At 55.3% G+C, this 16,424-nt stretch overlaps 1 protein-coding gene across 1 annotated transcript in view; it reads right to left on the bottom strand.

Moving 5' to 3' along the window:
- The window catches only part of TNRC6C (trinucleotide repeat containing adaptor 6C), a 63,820-nt gene that overhangs the window by 32,736 nt on the left and 14,660 nt on the right, over positions 1 to 16,424 (bottom strand). Inside the window, exons 2-3 of the mRNA XM_084907402.1 lie at positions 6,912 to 7,011; positions 6,163 to 6,184 (exon numbers count right to left, since the gene is read on the bottom strand). Of these exons, the coding sequence (XP_084763528.1) occupies positions 6,163 to 6,184; positions 6,912 to 6,974 (85 nt within the window). The 5' untranslated portion in view covers positions 6,975 to 7,011. The remainder of the gene's footprint in view (positions 1 to 6,162; positions 6,185 to 6,911; positions 7,012 to 16,424) is intronic.

Consider the following 16,424-nt stretch of genomic DNA (forward strand, 5'->3'; position numbering starts at 1 on the left):
ATCAATTGGTTGCCTTCCACACATGCTCCGACCAGGGATGGAGCCCACAACACTGGTATGTGCCCTGACCGGGTATTGAACCCACAACCTTTTGGTGTCCAGGACAACACTCTAACCAACCGAGCTACCGGGTCAGGGCTAGCTTGGTTTTGAGTCGTCAGTGAATCTTAGGTTTTATTTAGAAAAATTACAATAGCAACCAGCTAGTAACTGCATACTAAAAACAAAAACCTTCCAGTATGCCCAGCGGTGCGGCTCAGGGGTTGAGCGGTGACCTATGAACTGGGAGGTCAAGGCACAGCCCGGGTTGTGGGCTGGATCCCTAGTGTGGGGTGTGCAGGAGGCAGCAGATCCAGGATTCCCTCTCATCACTAATGTTTCTCTCTCTCCTCTCCCTTCCTCTCTGAAGTCAATAAAATACATTAAAAAAAAAACACACCAACAATCAACCAACCAACCAAACACCCTTCCAGTGAGCTGGAACTCGGGGCCAGGCTCCTGGGCCTAACATGCGCTCACTGTCTTTTGTCTTTAAACGGTGACGGGGTGTGAAGTCACTAGTCAGGGAAGCCGGTCTTCTCACACAACTTCCTTTCAGACAGTTTTCTGCTTTCAGCGGAGCTTCTCCAGGGAGGGCGCTGTCACCGCAGGGCCCACAGCTTATCCTGTGGCCGGTCCACACAGCCCCTCCGCAGGAGGCCCCGCTGTCCCTGGGCGCGGAGGACTCTCTGGAGGAGCGCCTTCTAGCCACCTGGTCACCTCTAGACCAAGATGGAAGGAGTCCCCCTGGCTGACCAGCCCAATTGCCAGCAGCCTGGTCACTCCCTGTTCCAGTGGCCCTCCAGACGCTGAGGCAGCCATCCCTTCACTGGGCCACCCACACCTCCGGCCGCTGCCCCTTCAGTCCGCTGTCCACACGGCCGGGGGCGCAGCTCCGTGACAAGGCCCCTGCCGCCCGGGCTGTTCCAGGCCCCACCGCTGCTGCCTGGTGCTCTCCCAGTGCAGGGCGGTCGCCAGACCCCCTTATGTGACTGAACCACTTCCCTGCCCTTTGACCTCACCCTGCGCAGGCCCCCTCCCCCTCTCCCCCCAGCGCGTCCGGGCAGGGGGGACGCTGCAGTGAACAGAAAAGGCCAACCCCTGCCCTCCGAGCCCCCAGTCCGGGAAGACAAATGACAACGGTGGCAGCAGCAGCCCCGCAGGTGCTGAGCGGGAGAAGCAGGGAAGGGGGTGACACTCGTTTCTCACGGCCTGTCACTCTCCTCTCACAGCGTGGGCGCCCCACTCACCCTCTCCTCGTTACTCATGGGCAATAGCTAATGACGCCCGCTTTGTGCCAGGCACTGGGTGCACGGAGAAAAATAAGGAGCTAGGGTTCCCGTCCCTGTAGTTTACAGTCTAGTGAGGGAAGATGGGATCTTCAGAGCGATCCTACAAGGTGTTATAAGTTATGGAACAGGAAGTCTGGAGCCACTATGGGCAGGCTCTCTAAGGGCAGGCTCCTCTGACGACAAACTCACGGAGAGCTGTACGGATGTGACAAACAAGCCGGTGACCTTGATCCAGACCCTGTCTGTGCGAGCTCGAGAGCCAGGTGGCCCTGTCTGACATCCCCTTTCCAGGTGCGGGAAGCACAGTAACCATGGTAACCTGGCCCGCAGCGGGAACACACTGGCCAGGGCACGTTTCCTCTGATCCACCTGACGCTCCTCCCCGGGCTCCACAGAGCCAGGGGCCTGGGGTGCCCGTGCACTGGGCCCTTCCCACTGTCACACGGTCACACTGCCAAGACACTCTTTGCTTTTTTTTATGTGGAAATATTTGAAATGTACAAAAAGACATAAAGATGAAATCACCAACAAACCTCAAGTGCCGTCTCCAGCTTAATGAGAAAATGCCGTCCTTTCCACCACAGCCCCACCCCCCCGAGCTCACTGCCCCCGCTCTGGGAGGCCACCATGCACTTCCTCTCCTGAGGCGGAGGCTCTGCCCCCACTGGCTGGGGACCGCCCGCCCTCCGCGGCGCCAGCTGTGGAGTGTGGGTAAGCGGGGATCCAGTGGGGTAGCAATACCTACTGAGAGGGCCCTATGGGGAGTAAATGTTAATGCCCGTAAAGAGCCACTTACAGCAGCGCCTGGCACCCAGCGCACTGTCAGAGTTTATATGATGTGAAAGGAAAAGCCCAATGACATGTTACAGTGAGGCCGTGGGCTGCAGGCTGCACAGGGACTGCGGGCCGCTCAGTGGAACTGCGGGCCGCACAGGGGACTGCGGGCCGCACAGGGGACTGCGGGCCGCTCAGGGGACTGCGGGCCGCTCAGGGGACTGCGGGCCGCACAGGGGACTGCGGGCCGCACAGGGGACTGCGGGCCGCTCAGTGGGACTGCGGGCCGTACAGGGGACTGCGGGCCGCCCAGTGGGACTGCGGGCCGTACAGGGGACTGCGGGCCGCTCAGTGGGCTGCGGGCCGCTCAGTGGAACTGCGGGCCGCTCAGTGGGACTGCGGGCCGCTCAGGGGACTGCGGGCCGTACAGGGGACTGCGGGCCGCTCAGTGGGCTGCGGGCCGCTCAGTGGAACTGCGGGCCACTCAGGGGACTGCGGGCCGCTCAGTGGGACTGCGGGCCGTACAGGGGACTGCGGGCCGCTCAGTGGGCTGCGGGCCGCTCAGTGGAACTGCGGGCCGCTCAGGGGACTGCGGGCCGCTCAGTGGGACTGCGGGCCGCACAGGGGACTGCGGGCCGCCCAGTGGGACTGCGGGCCGCCCAGTGGGACTGCGGGCCGCTCAGGGGACTGCTGGCTGCACAGGGGACTGCGGGCCGCTCAGGGGACTGCGGGCCGCTCAGTGGGACTGCGGGCCGCCCAGTGGGACTGCGGGCCGCTCAGGGGACTGCGGGCCGCCCAGTGGGACGGGGGGACTCACAGCCGGGGCAGCGCAGCCTGAGGCGGTGAGAGAACTGGTTGCGCCTCGGGGTCACAGCTGATTCCTGCCCGGAGTGGCTCTCTGGGAGGAGGCTTTGGGAGTCCTTCCTCTGGCCTCACAATCTCTCTATGGAAGCCCAGCGACTGAACAGAGGAGCGACCAGAACAACCGGTCCAGTCTCTATGACAAGCACTGACCACCAGGGGGCAGACGCTCAATGCAGGAGCTGCCCCCTGGCAGTCAGTGTGCTTCCACAGGGGGAGCACCGATCGGCTGACCAGGATGAGCGGCTGCTCCCCGCAGGCTACGCCCGCACAGTGCACGAATCTGTGCACCGGGCCTGTGATTTTATAAGCACCCAGGTTTCTGTACTTAAAACTCATTCCTGCTTAAAACAGAGACAGCGGTTTCCATTCTCATTGACTGAGCTGTGGTGAGGAGCACAGGTTTTTTTTAGCAACTCTTCCGTTTAAATCTTTCCACCACCAGACCTTGGGGTATGTGGTATGAGCTAGGCATTCCACGTGGTTTCCTCCTAATGGTGTTGACGATACCGGGACACCCTCACTTGGAATGTCAGAGGCCACCAGTTAGCCTAACGTGTGCTGGCAGGAAGGCCTGCAATGGGTCAGAGGATACTCTAAAAGTAACTGTTTATTGGTGAATGCTAACCTAGAGGGACATTTTGGCCACACATCTTCATGTCTTATTTCTGAAATGTGGATGCATCTTACAATTGGTACATAAACTTAATGTAGTTTCCTCATTTACCTTCAAACTCTATCAACAGAAGATTATTAAATCAACTAGAGGCCTGGTGCACGAAATTTGTGCACTGGGGGTGGGTCCCTCAGCCCGGCCTGCGCCCTCTCCCAGTCTGGGGGCTACTGTGGAGACAGGAGAGGCTCCCACCACTGCCACTGTGCTCGCCAGCCTTACACCCGGCTTCTGGCTGAGTGGTGCTCCCCCTGTGGGAGCACACTGACCATCAGGAAACAGCTCCTGCGTCGAGCATCTGCCCCTGGTGGTCAGTGCACATCATAGCAAACCATTGTTCCGCCATTCTGCACATTAGCCTTTTATTATGTATGTCCTATAATTGATAGCATCTGAGAACTTAATAAGTTCTGTATGTAAAGCATGAAATTTCTCTTATGCAGACACAAGACAGTGAAAGAAAAAAAAAATGTTTAAAAATATTGCATTAATTCCATCCATTTCAGAATATATACCCAAAGATACGGAGTTTCTTAAAATTGTATATTTAAATGTACTCAGACATGCATGACTGACTGACTGCAAATGTGACTTTCAGAGAGTCTGCTCTCCCGCTGGAGTAGCTAGGGGTCCTGCCGCAGAAAGCTGGAGGAGAAATCCCCTTACAGAGACACAGGAGGGACAGCTCTGAGTGACAAGGGTCCATCTGCGTGCTTATTGCAGTCCCAGGGGGCACAGCAGTGGCCTTCTGTTTGTTCTGTTGACAGCTTCTGGCTGATCTGTCACCATGGCAACTTTTGGAGCACAACTCAAAATGAGCACGGACTCATTACCTACTAACTACATTAACTCAGTGTCTGCTGCTAATGGGAAATGCGCTTAGAGACATTTCCTCTCCACTGTGTTACAGTTACCTCTCCAAACGGCATTGCAACGTGCCGCTCATCATAAAGCCATGTTTCTGAACAACAGCCGGCTGATTTAAGATTAAAACAGAAATATCCGGCAACAGCCTGTGGTGAAGCCATGTGACCCAGAGCATCAGTAGGGGCTCTTCTGTACCGTTCAGTCTGTGACATCGCCTGGGATGCCCGGATGAGGGAGCACAGGGGACAGCCATGAGGGAACCCCCTGAGTGACAGCCGCAGCTCCCCGGCCAGCTGGCTCCACTCTCCATGCCCAGGGCGCTGACCGAGCTCTGCAAACTGCACACCCGCTCTCCAGAAACGAGGCTGGCCGAGGGGGAATCAAGCCCAGGGCCTGTCCTCTGGGGACGCGTGCACTGCCCCTGCAGAAGACTCGTGTGTGTGTGTGTGTGTGTGTGTGTGTGTGTGTGTGTGCGCGTTCTTTAATAAAACGTGGAATAGCAATAATCCTGGGATATTTTCCCCGAAAAAGTGTGGACTCCAACCACCTGCCAGGAGAGGGAGCCCAGTCTGCCGCTCCAACACGAGTAGAGTAGGCGGGCTGGGGAGGAACTCAGACAAGCGCTCGTCCTGCGCTTGGAAAGGCACCTTCCCTGCGCCGCTCCCGCGCCGCTCACACTGCGCGCCGCGGTGGTCGTGGCCTGAAGAGCCCGCTCCGGCCAGCGCCTGGGCCAGCGCTGCTCCGTGTGGGGAGCCTCAGCCGCCCCTCCAGGCCATTGCACTGTGTCCTCCTCACCCCGCAGCCTCTCACGCACCCTCAGGATGCCCCGCACCCAGCCCAGCTCAGGCTCCGCTCCCCGCTCTCCGGAACAGCGTCCTTTCCCGCAGCAGCATCTCGAGAACCGGAGGAGGGGATGGCCGTGGGACAGGCAGTGCTGCTGGGCTGTCCCCTGTGAGAACGGCAGAGGACCCCTCGCCAAGGCCTAACCTGCCCGAGCGCCACTGGGATTGAGCAGGTAATCCCATCAATTTTTCTCAGAAAGGTCAGCTTCCTTTAGAGCCAAAAACCGTAACTTCCTCTAACTTGGAAACTGCCTTTATGTGAACATAAAATAACGTTACAAAACGAGGGGGCTCGGAGTAGCACTTCCAATTCACTCATGTGAACAAACCACAGTGCCGCCTGGTCACGTGAGCATCACGTGCTCCACCAACACCCACTAAGACGGCTATAAGCAAATTCCGGACTTGGAGAATGAATAAAAAGAAATCATGTATATTCCTAAGCAAAAAGGGAACACATAAAAAGCACATCTCCCTGTTATAAACAGCTGGCAAAGACAAACGAAGAGTCCAGTACCCCTCAGTGCTTACACGGAAGCCACTGACCAGTTTAATCCTGTCTGGTGGAAATTAAACCAAAGGAAAAGGATAAAGCATTTCTTAGAAACTAACACGACATTCTTTAGGCATTTAGATTAGACAAACGCCAATGAGATGCAGGTGGAAGCCCAGCGATACAGGAAGATTTTCCCGGTGAATAATATAAGGTCGATCCCTTTGTTTTTACATCAATTAAAGAAAAAGTCATCTTCATCAAAAAAAGTTTGGTACTGCCATAAAACGTGCCCCCTCCCCCCAAATAAAATAAACTTACCTTTGGTTTTTTGATCAGCAGCCTGAAAAAAAAATCAGAAACTCTTTAGGAATGAGGTGTAGGATGCACACGCCTATGAAAGCTCACAAACACGTTAATACTGGGGTTCTGACCAGCGTTTCCCTGCTCCTTTATGGAAGTTATTACTGGGATGTCCCGCTGTTTACGTGCTGCTGACTACGTGCCGATCTCGGCAGCCTGGGAGCGCACTGGTGCTCGGTACTGTAACGCACCTATAGGCACAGTTTAAACCACAAGCTGAATAAACGAGGCCAAACCAAAGTGAATGGCATCACGTGGTATGTTAAATGCCATACACTCAAGCATGGCTCAGGGCTTTTCATTTTTAATGTTTACTAATAGGGTTTGTAAAGGAACATTTGCCAAAGCTGCCAAAATTATTGGTAACTTTTCTAATAAAATCAGTTGAATGGCCCTTTTCTCATCTCTATGGTGTTCTGGACAGTTTATTTCAAGGAGAACAGCATGAACATTAATCTTTACTTACGATAACCGCAATCAAACTTCTTTGAAACACAGCTCTACCACTTGTGGGTCTTTAAGAAAGCCATGCTACGATGGCCACCGGTATTTATTTCATAGCGCAATAACTGTCTTTTGTTAATTACAGATTCAGCACCTTAACTGCTAAAAGTAAGGAAATGCAATTCTGGGACGTGATGGCCATGGCAATGCAAATGCAACATGGGATGATCGCAAAGACAATGAAACAGCGACTCCAGCCAAACCTTTTTCTGAGCACCTTCCTTCTTTTTCTTTTCTTCCTGCTTTTTCTTTTTCTTTTCTTCCATCAAACGTTCCTCTTTTTGTGTTTCTTGTTCTTTCTCCCTGTTAAGTAGAAAGAAAAGTGGCATCAGCACAATGTCCATCTTAAATCTATATAAAACCCTAATATGCAAATAGAACAGTGGAACAACGGAACCAGTCGGTATGAGGTGTGCTGACCACCAGGGGGCGACGCGAAACATGGCAGGTGTCGGCCGCGGCGGGATGGTGGAGCAGGTGAATGGGAGTGCCAGACCAAAGCGGGCACCAGTCGCTGTCATTGGGGTGAGCCTCTGGTGATTACTGAAAATCCTTTGCTCCCCTGCACCACAGTCCCACCCAGCGTGCACATGCTGCCAGTGACAGCCCTGGCCCAGATTGCACTTACCCTGATCACCCCTCAGGGCTTCTCCACCTCCCGCTGCTCCTGAGGGGTGATCAGGGCAGCAGCCACCACTTGTGATGGTGCCGGCCCCAATAGCTCTGTGCCGTCAGTGGGTACGAGTGGGGCTGGCACTGTCAGTGTGTGGGAGCAGAGTGGTGGGAGCAGGGCTGCTGGCAGAGAGGGGACCGGGGGCTGCGGTGGGAGGGGTCAGGCGGTGGCATGGAGGATGGGCAGAGACCTGCTCCTGTGCCCACCGCAGCCTTGAGGCCCAGAGTTCCTCCCAAGGCGCAGGAATCCGTGCGCTGGGCCCCTCGTCGAAGAAAACACACACATCATCTTTGGAGAGCTGGAGCCAGACAATGTCCGCGTGTCTGGGGCCTTGGAGGAGGTGGCATGCCTCCGTACTGCTGCAGCGCCCTCTGCTGTGCCGGCTCAGCTGCCCATTCAATCCGCCCACACCTAGCACCAGCCTCTCTCAGGCTCAGAGTATCAGACGGAGTAAGACCAGTTCCGAACAGTCCAGCCCAGGCCTCGCAGGGACCAGTCACCAGAATCCTGGGGTACCTGTCAATGTGCCCAGCCCAACCAAACGGGAATCACTGGCAGGGGACCTTCCCGCAGACTGCACTCCAGCCTCCTGCTGCTTGTGCCCGACACTCATCCCTCACGGTCCTCTCCAGTGCCATGGCCTCCCAACCAGGACACCCGTGGTGCATGCCTGCTGCTTTACTGCCCCCCTCTGCACACCGCACGCTGAGCCATGCAGGGGCAGCGGCCACCAGGGGGCTGCGCCAGGGCCCAGTCCTGTGAGCCAGGCCACTGGTGAGCTGGCCTGTGCTCCCAGCAGCGCTTCCTGCTGCCCAGCGACTGCGGACAGCTGGGCCTGGGTGAACCCTCCGGTGGGCTGCAGGGCACCTTCTCCAGGCAGAGCGAACCCCCTGGGAAAAGCTGTGATCTCTGCCAAGGGCAGGTGCGGACACCCAGCCCCAGGGCGTAGAGGGCCCGCAGCCCTGCCAAGCCATCGGGTGAGCTAATGAAATGTTTGCCAAATCGAGCAGGCTACTTGTTAAGCTGGTAATTTTGTATGGCCCTCGGATGATGATGTATCTTAACGGCCTTTGGCAGAAAAAAAGGTTCCCCACCCCCGTCTTAGGTGATACTTTCCAGGAACATTTTCCAGTTAAAAGGTATGGAGACACTAAGAAACCGGAATTCATAACATTAAAAAATCCTCACCCAAGGCTGGGTCTGTATTAACCTGAGAGAGGGGAAAAGGGAGAGGGAAACACCGATTGGTTACCTGCCACATGCGCCCCGCCTGGGGACAAACCTGGAGCCTGTGTGTGCGGGATGCCCTCCACCGCCACCAGCCGGGCCGACACCTGTGACATTCACCAGGCCCGCAGCCCTGGTGATGGGCTGGTCCTACAGCCATCATGCTGCTCCGGAAAAGTAAACAAATGTCACCCCCCTATTGTTCTTTTTTGTTTTGTTTTGCTTTATTAATCCTTACCATTGATTTGTAGAGAGAGTGGAAGGGTGGGGAAGAGACAGGGACACAACTGGCTGCCTCCCACACGCACCCTGACCAGGGTGGGAGTGGAACCTGCAATCCAGGTACATGCCCTCGGCTGGAATTAAATCTTCCACCCTTCAGTGCTCGGGCAGACGCTCTAACCACTTAGCAATACCGGCCAGGGTCCCATTGCTATATTGTCTTAATCTACATACAGCACAATGAAAGCCTTAAATTATCTCCGGATATTAAACTTACAGTAGACAAGTATAGCTACATTATTAAAAGGTATTCAATAGAAAATGAAAATGGTTTCTGCTTAATTCTATTACTCTGGAAATTAAATTAATTAAAAAGCCAGCTATTCCCCAGCAGCACAGTTAGGGTTTTACTGTCACAGTGAATGAAAGGCTGTAAATAAGGAGCTCAGGCCCATGGAGTGGGAGTATCTTACGCTTTCCCGCCTGAGCTCACGTTTACATGACAAAGCACAGTCCAAGGGAAGCGCCTCCCGTCCATCTCATGTCCCCCAGCGAGCACAGCTCCTCCTCCTCCTCCTCCTCCCTCTCAGTGCACACTTCTGCCCTTTCGTCAATAACTAAAACCAACATCGGATCAGTCTCCTCTGGAGAGCAGCACACGCTCATGGAACCACCACACCCTGTGAGACACACAGAAGACGGGCCTCTCCCGGCCCCTGCCGCTGCCCACGCTGCCCTGGCCCTTAGAGCGCGCGGGAGCAGATGCCCGCTTTCTGCCTCCCTTCTCTCACCGCCCAGCCCGCCATGCGGGGACACGTCCCTCCGCACTTCCACATCATGGCTGGATTTGCTCTCCTGGCTTACCGACCGGAGACAGCGATGTAACCCCATCTGCAGCGATGGTCTGGAGCTGGTCCTTACAGCACCCTCTGTGCCACCCCATCCCAACCTCCAGGCACGTCCAGGCGCCGTGCGCGCTCCGAAGAACACAAACGCCCTGGGAGCGGGGGAGCATATGCCGTTATATTTCACTCCTGTGTGGCTGTTTCTAAGTCCCTACTGTCTGCCTCCTCCTCTTGGACTGATTTCTTCGCACAGTTCTGTTTGCCGCCACCTTCCTCCAGCTGAGACTCGAGTCCCATTTCCCCCTGCATCCCCATCCTCCCCGTCCTCGGCTGCTCACTCCAGGCTGGGAGCGCCCCGCCAGCATTCTCCAATATCCTCTGCTTCGTTTATCTTTTAGTTTTCAACTGCAATCAGATACACATAAAGTTTACATCCGGCCCTCCGTAAGCTGCAGCTCAGGAGTGCACTCACTGTTCCAGACCCCCGGCCGGTCCAGCGCCGCCTGCTGCCCCTCCCGGCCCTGGCAGCCGCGTTCTATTCTTACCAGATGGACTACTGCCGTGGCGGGCCTAGTTTGCATCTCCCTGAGGACTGGTGATGCTGAGCATCTTTTCACAGGCTGTGGGCATCTGTGCACCTCTCTGGAGCCTGTACTGCTGTTACCTTAAATAAACTTGTTTGTATCGCTGTGCCACTTCTACCAACCCAGACTGCTCCGGGGGAAGGGAACTTACAGACTGAGCGGAAGGAACCACACATGCAAACTCCACAGCAAAACATTCCGCCCGCCCAGGATGCTGGCTTCACCCGCTCAGCTCTCGCCTGGGGCTCCCTTGTTGAGTTATGCCCTGTTATGTGCTGTAAACCTCAAGCGCCTTTTCTAGAAAGTGTGAATGGGAGGTGAGTTTTGGAGACCATGGGCGTCTAAAATGGCTTCCAGCTACCTTTTGGCTTCAGAGACGGCGTGGCTGAAGCCCGAATTCCAGGCGGAGAGTGAGCTCGGAGGCCCGTGGCTGCAGCCGGATAGCAGCCCCTCCCCGGAGAGGCCGGCCACTGGGCTTTCCGGCCTTTGGTGGCGTGCTCAGCCTCCCTCCCCCTGGAGGCCTGACGTTTCATGATGCGCGTGGCCTCCACCCGCTCCGTCATTTGTGCTTAGAATCTGGCTGATGCTTTCCCTGCAGCGTTTTCTTCACTTTTTGCACCAGAGACAGGAAGAGGGCCGATCCGTAACGAGTGTTTTCTGAACAATGGCACTGTCAGTGCTCTGCAGGTCAGGAGTGGGCATGGCAGTTCATATGCTTTCAAGGATATTCCTATAATCGGTGAGTCACACCGAGGCTGCTATCACCACAGCGAGATGTGCGGATGGACGCAGGCGGAGCGAGGCCCCGGCAGCGCGGTCTGCCCTCTGCGCAGCGGGCACGTGGCGGCGATGTCTCCTGCCTCTATGGCACCAAGACAAGCCCGTCAGCACCGATTTCCGGCCCACACCCTCAGCTGGGTTCACCCTGGAAAACCCGTTCCTTTCTGAAACGATCAGTAATATTTATTAAGTTTCTCTCTACCTTTTCAGGGCTGGTAAAAACTTAGACCTGGAAACCTTCTTGCCCCATTGAGAGAAAAACACTAGATCTAGCCGGTTTGGCTCAGTGGATAGAGCGTTGGCCTGTGGTCTAAAGGGTCCCAGGTTCGATTCTGGCCAAGGGAACAGGCCTGGGCTGTGGGCTTCTTGCGTCCCCAGTAGGGGGCGTGCAGAAGGCAGCCAATCAATGACTCTCTCTCATCATTGATGTTTCTATCGCTCTCCCTTCCTCTCTAAAATCAAAATTATATATTAAAAAGAAAGAGGAAAAAACTAATAGGTATCAACTCATAGTCAATTGGTACTTTTCTCTGTGGAGAAATTGTGAGCTGTGCTTGTAGTCAGACTGCAAGGGGAATAAAGAAAAGCGATGATCAGGTTGGGTTAATTTCATTTTTAAATTTTAATTTCAACTTTAAACACACAGGATTTTATATACATTTACATTCAATTTTCCTTGTTTCTCATTTACTTGGCATCCCCTTATCCACCCCCTTCCCCACTGAAGGTCCACTCTGCACCCCCCTTCGAGGACCCATGTTAACCACCTACTCCATCCACTGCCTTTCTCCACGCTCACACTCATGCTTACAACAGCGAGATGTATGAAAGCCGATAGATCTTTACCATGCATTTTACTCGGTCACTAGAGACCGGGTGCACGAAAGGGGTGCATGGGTATAGTCCCTAGGCCTGGCCAGCGATCAGCACATGTCATAGCAGGTGGCTGAACTCCAGTTGGTCAAACTCCTGAGGGGACAATTTGCATATTAGCCTTTCATTATATAGAAGGACTGTTTTGTAAAACTGGGATCAAGTTATAAACATTTTTGCATCTTGCTTTACTTATTTAGGGGGTGTGGGGGGGGTGAGAATCTCTTTCCTCATCCCTTCCCCAATCCATAGATTTAATCTCTGATTCCCAATAGCTCCGCAGTATTCTGCGGTGTGAATGGCACCTTCTATTCACGCATTCCTCTGTCCACGCGTACTCCCTCCCCAGTGACCACCCCGGCAGCTCCAGCTCTCCCGCAGCTCCTGCCGGAGAGAACAGCGCTGCTTTGATTGTGTCTGTTCAGTAGCAGTGGAAACGAGGTAAGGAGAAAACGTGATTTGGGGTTCAGCTCTGGACCCAGAGATCCCTGATAAATGCAGCGTCTCAACTATCGTCATTTAGGCTTACTCAGCAACGTTGACTGGAGTTAGCACTATTTTCTCAAAATGAATCAGGTTCAGTAGAGAGTTTTAACGACTATAAAAACTGCTTTAGTATCACTATATTAACGTGTCAATTATAAGTACAGGGGTTATAAGTAATATTTTTTGAAAACCTCAAGTTAAGTCAGAAAATGGCCTCTACTTCTTCGTGTCGCTCCGTCCCCGCCGCGTACAGAATGTGCCTGCGTGTGACACTGCGAATGTGCTTACAGCGGAGGAGCGCATCCCGGCCTGGGACAGCGGTGCAGGCTGGAGAGTTATAGACAAAGAGCGGGATTTCACTGTTTGCTAGAAAAACGTAAAGCCAGTGGTGAGCATGCTTCCCCCAAAGCGTCCACTTTCCCCGCTAGGACCTGGGGGCGGGAAGGATGCTCACTCCACACTCAGCTCACAGATCTGGGCCCGGAAGCACTGGCTTCTTTGCCAGCTGGCACGATGCTAAGCTTTTCCGGTAGAGGGCGCCACAGAGCTAGTGGGAGCAGAGGCTGCAGCCCCACCCCCTCCCTGGCCTCCCAATCCAACTACACTTCCCTGCCACCCCTGCTCAGCGCTTCTCTGCCACCGGGCTCACAGCTGTGCCTCCTGCCAGCAAGGCTGGCTGGGCGGGGGCAGCGGCTCCTCCTTTCCTGCTTTCCACATTCTCTAAAGCTGCCTTTCCCTCAGCCGTGTGCCTGAATTTGGCTAGTGAACTCCACAGCCTTTCTAAGCCTGGAGGCGCACTGGGTAGAGGTGGAAAAGGCTCTCCTTCGTGGTTACCGGAGAGAAGGCGATCCCGGCCGCACAGCGCAGGCCGGCAGCCGGTGAACGCCGCCCAGCAGTGAGCAGTGAGGTCTGGACTGCGGGGGAGCGCAGGTAGCGTCCTCGGAAACACTTCTACAATTCTGCGCACCGAGAGGTCTGCTAACTGTAGTTCTGTTTCGGCAGCCATGACATTACCCTGTGCTCACAGTTCCGTTCTGACTGCCAGGGCAGGCCCACGTACAGACGGCAGGACAGCTTCATGACAACCTGGACAGGGGGACAGTCAACTCAGAGAGATGTGCCCGCCTCCCCAGGCCCCGCATCTGGATCGCTGCCAAGCGCGGGTTGGCTGTGGAGGCTGTCAGAAAGAAGGTGTTAGGGGTATGTGCCAGAGCCAAATGCCTGCTGACAGTGTCTATACTGAAACCGAAGAAAAAAATATTACTTTTCTATTTCATTTTTAAACCCACAACAGGTTAATACGAAAAAAACAAAGTCTGGCCAGACCTCTTAGCGAACTAGCTAATTAAGAAGAACAAGTGTCTGTCCTTTGCCGCACTGTTCGTACACAGCCAGCTCAGCTTTAGTCATTATTTCAGCAAACAGAGCAGGGGCGTGCTGGACGGTCTGGGACCCGGCCTGCTCAGTCCCATGCTCTGTCCCTAATGAGTATTGGCTGTCACAGACTTGTCCTGCACCTCACACTGCTGCCTGGGGGTGCCATCTGACATCAGCTCCCGCTCAAAGCCCGTGAACGTGTAGCACGGCGTCTCCAGTGCGATATCCATGAAGCGGCTTTAAAACCAATGTCCCCATTACTCCCCAAAGTCCACTCACTACTAGCGTCACCATTCTGGCTTTCGGGGTTTTTTTTTGTTTGTTTTTTTTTTTTTTAGAAAGGTCTAGAAAGGACTTTAACGGACTGCACCTAGTAACAGATCCGCACAGGCACTCAGCGCTAACGCCTGCCCCATAGTGAGAGCACTGAGCAGACGTGTTACTGTTTTATGTGACTGTTTACGGTCCGTTCCTGTCCTAGGCTTCTCACTGGCCATGAGAACCAGGCTCCACAGGGACCTTTCCCCACCTGCGGGTCCCACCACAGGCTGCAGGGCCCTCACCGGCGACAGGAGAATCAGGGATCTCTAAACCCCAGCAATTCTGGGCGCCATGGCAGCCATCCTCCCGGGAGCAATCTGACGGAAAGCCGCGGCAGCGGAGTCTGAGGCCGCAGTCGTCGGAAAACTAAGAATAGCAGTGGCTGTCACCCCCTGAGCATGGGCTAGCACGTCCTTCAAACAGATGGCCTCATTCACTCCTCAAAACACTCTGCTGCAGCGGACATCACCTGCGCGTTAGAGGAGGGACTCGGAAGCTGCCAAAGGCAACAGCCACCGGCAGAGCTGTCATCCAGCTGAGGTCGCATTCATCACACCGCACTGCCCCCCAAAGGGCCCATCCCGGGCTCTTCTCTGCAGCCCAAGAGCCAGCGTCCGCTCCAGACCAAAGGCGGTCAGCATGGCCTCGTCACTGGGAGTTCAGCCAAACAAGCTCACTCTGCGATGGCGCGTCAGTTCCAGTGCAGGCAGAGTGCTCTGACAGAGGCCCCGCCCTGCTGGGTTTGGCTCCTGGCCTCGCACCGAGGGGTCCCAGGTTTGATTATAGTCAAGGGCCCGCACCTTGGTTACAGGCTCCTCCCTGGCCCAGACCCTGGTCAGAGTGCGTGCAGGAGGCACCCGATGGACGTGCTTCTCTCACATGGAAGTTTCTCTCTGTCTTTCCCTCGCTCTCCCACTCTCTCTCACCATCAGTGGAAAATATCCTCCGGTGGGTTATAAACAGACAAACAGACCCGGGCGGAGGCTGGCGGGCATCTCTGTTCCACGAGGTCACCACGTCCTCCTCCCTCCCTCAGAGGGAAGGAGGGCAGATCCTCTTTGGAGCACGCCCTGGACGTTCCCGTGTCTGCTCACACCAGTAACGGAGCTGTCCCTGTGCTCACACTGGCCACAGGAAGGCCGCGGGAGAGCTCTCCGCATGTGCCCCGAGCAGCTCCCACCCGGAGGAGGGCAGACGCATGCAGGGACCATGCCACCTGGGGAGCAGGGCTGGCTGCCCCCCTTCTCCGGAGACACAGTCTCAGAAACGCTCCGAGAGGGAGCGAGCACTGCCAGGCCCCAGCAACCCCCCAGAGGAACGTGTTATAAAAAGCCAAATGCCATCTAATCTAAGATGCCTTCAAAGAGAAGGCCCACCGTCACTGTATGCACCGCTGAGAGAACACCGCTGCCCGCAGCACCACCTGTGCCCATGTCTGCCAGAGATGTGAAAGGCGGGACATGTGTTTCTTAGAGCAAATAAAACGCAGTTTGCCCCTGAAATAACAAACCAAACTTCTCTGCCTTGTGAAATTACTGAGCAAAGATCAATTACATTTTAGAAGACAAATTTCATAGTCCCTATGGAGCCATTCTTCATGATGACACAGATAACACATGGAGGCCATGCCTAGACCACGGGAACTTAAGAGACCTAACCGGACTCCGTGGCAGGACAGACAGCGGCCTTCCTGTGGGACAGGGCGGCTCCCGGGGCAGTGAGCTTAGCTGGGCAGGGCAGTGAGCTGAGCGCAGGGAACAGCAGGCCGGCAGGAGTGCAGGAGTGCGGCCTGCGGGAGGGAGAGCGATGAGCAGTGGCCTAAGGCACGGGCAGGAAGGAATCAATGCCAGAGCAAGTCCTTCGGGGAGACTGAGGTGAAGTTTTGTTTTTATCCTCAGAACAATGAGAAGCCCCGGAAGAATTAAACAAGAGAATAACAATCACACTGAGCTTCTACATGACCCCTCTCCGCAGAGGACGGACTACGGGGCGTGGACAGGTGGAAACCAGTGACGGGCTCCTGCTGTCAACCCAAGAGCGCAGACTTGGCGGTTTAGGTTGGGGGACAGAAAGCAGGGTTAAATAGCGGGGAGCTGACCGTGGTGGGGAGCCGGCTATGGCACAGGGAGAGGGGGCATCCAGACCCACCGAGGTTTCTCCCGGGGGACGGGGCGATAGCCGCGGAGCAGGAAGCTGGGCAGGGCGCTGGCAGCCAGACGCTTCCTCCTGGGCCGGAGGAAGCCCATCAGCGGAGGAAGCCCTCGGAGATGTCGGCGCACAGAGAGAAATCAAAGCGCTCACAGGAACAGGCAGGGAAGAGGCGTGGGG

This window comes from Pipistrellus hanaki (assembly GCF_964339955.1).
Source record: "Pipistrellus hanaki genome assembly, contig: scaffold_74, whole genome shotgun sequence".
Lineage (NCBI taxonomy): Eukaryota > Metazoa > Chordata > Mammalia > Chiroptera > Vespertilionidae > Pipistrellus > Pipistrellus hanaki.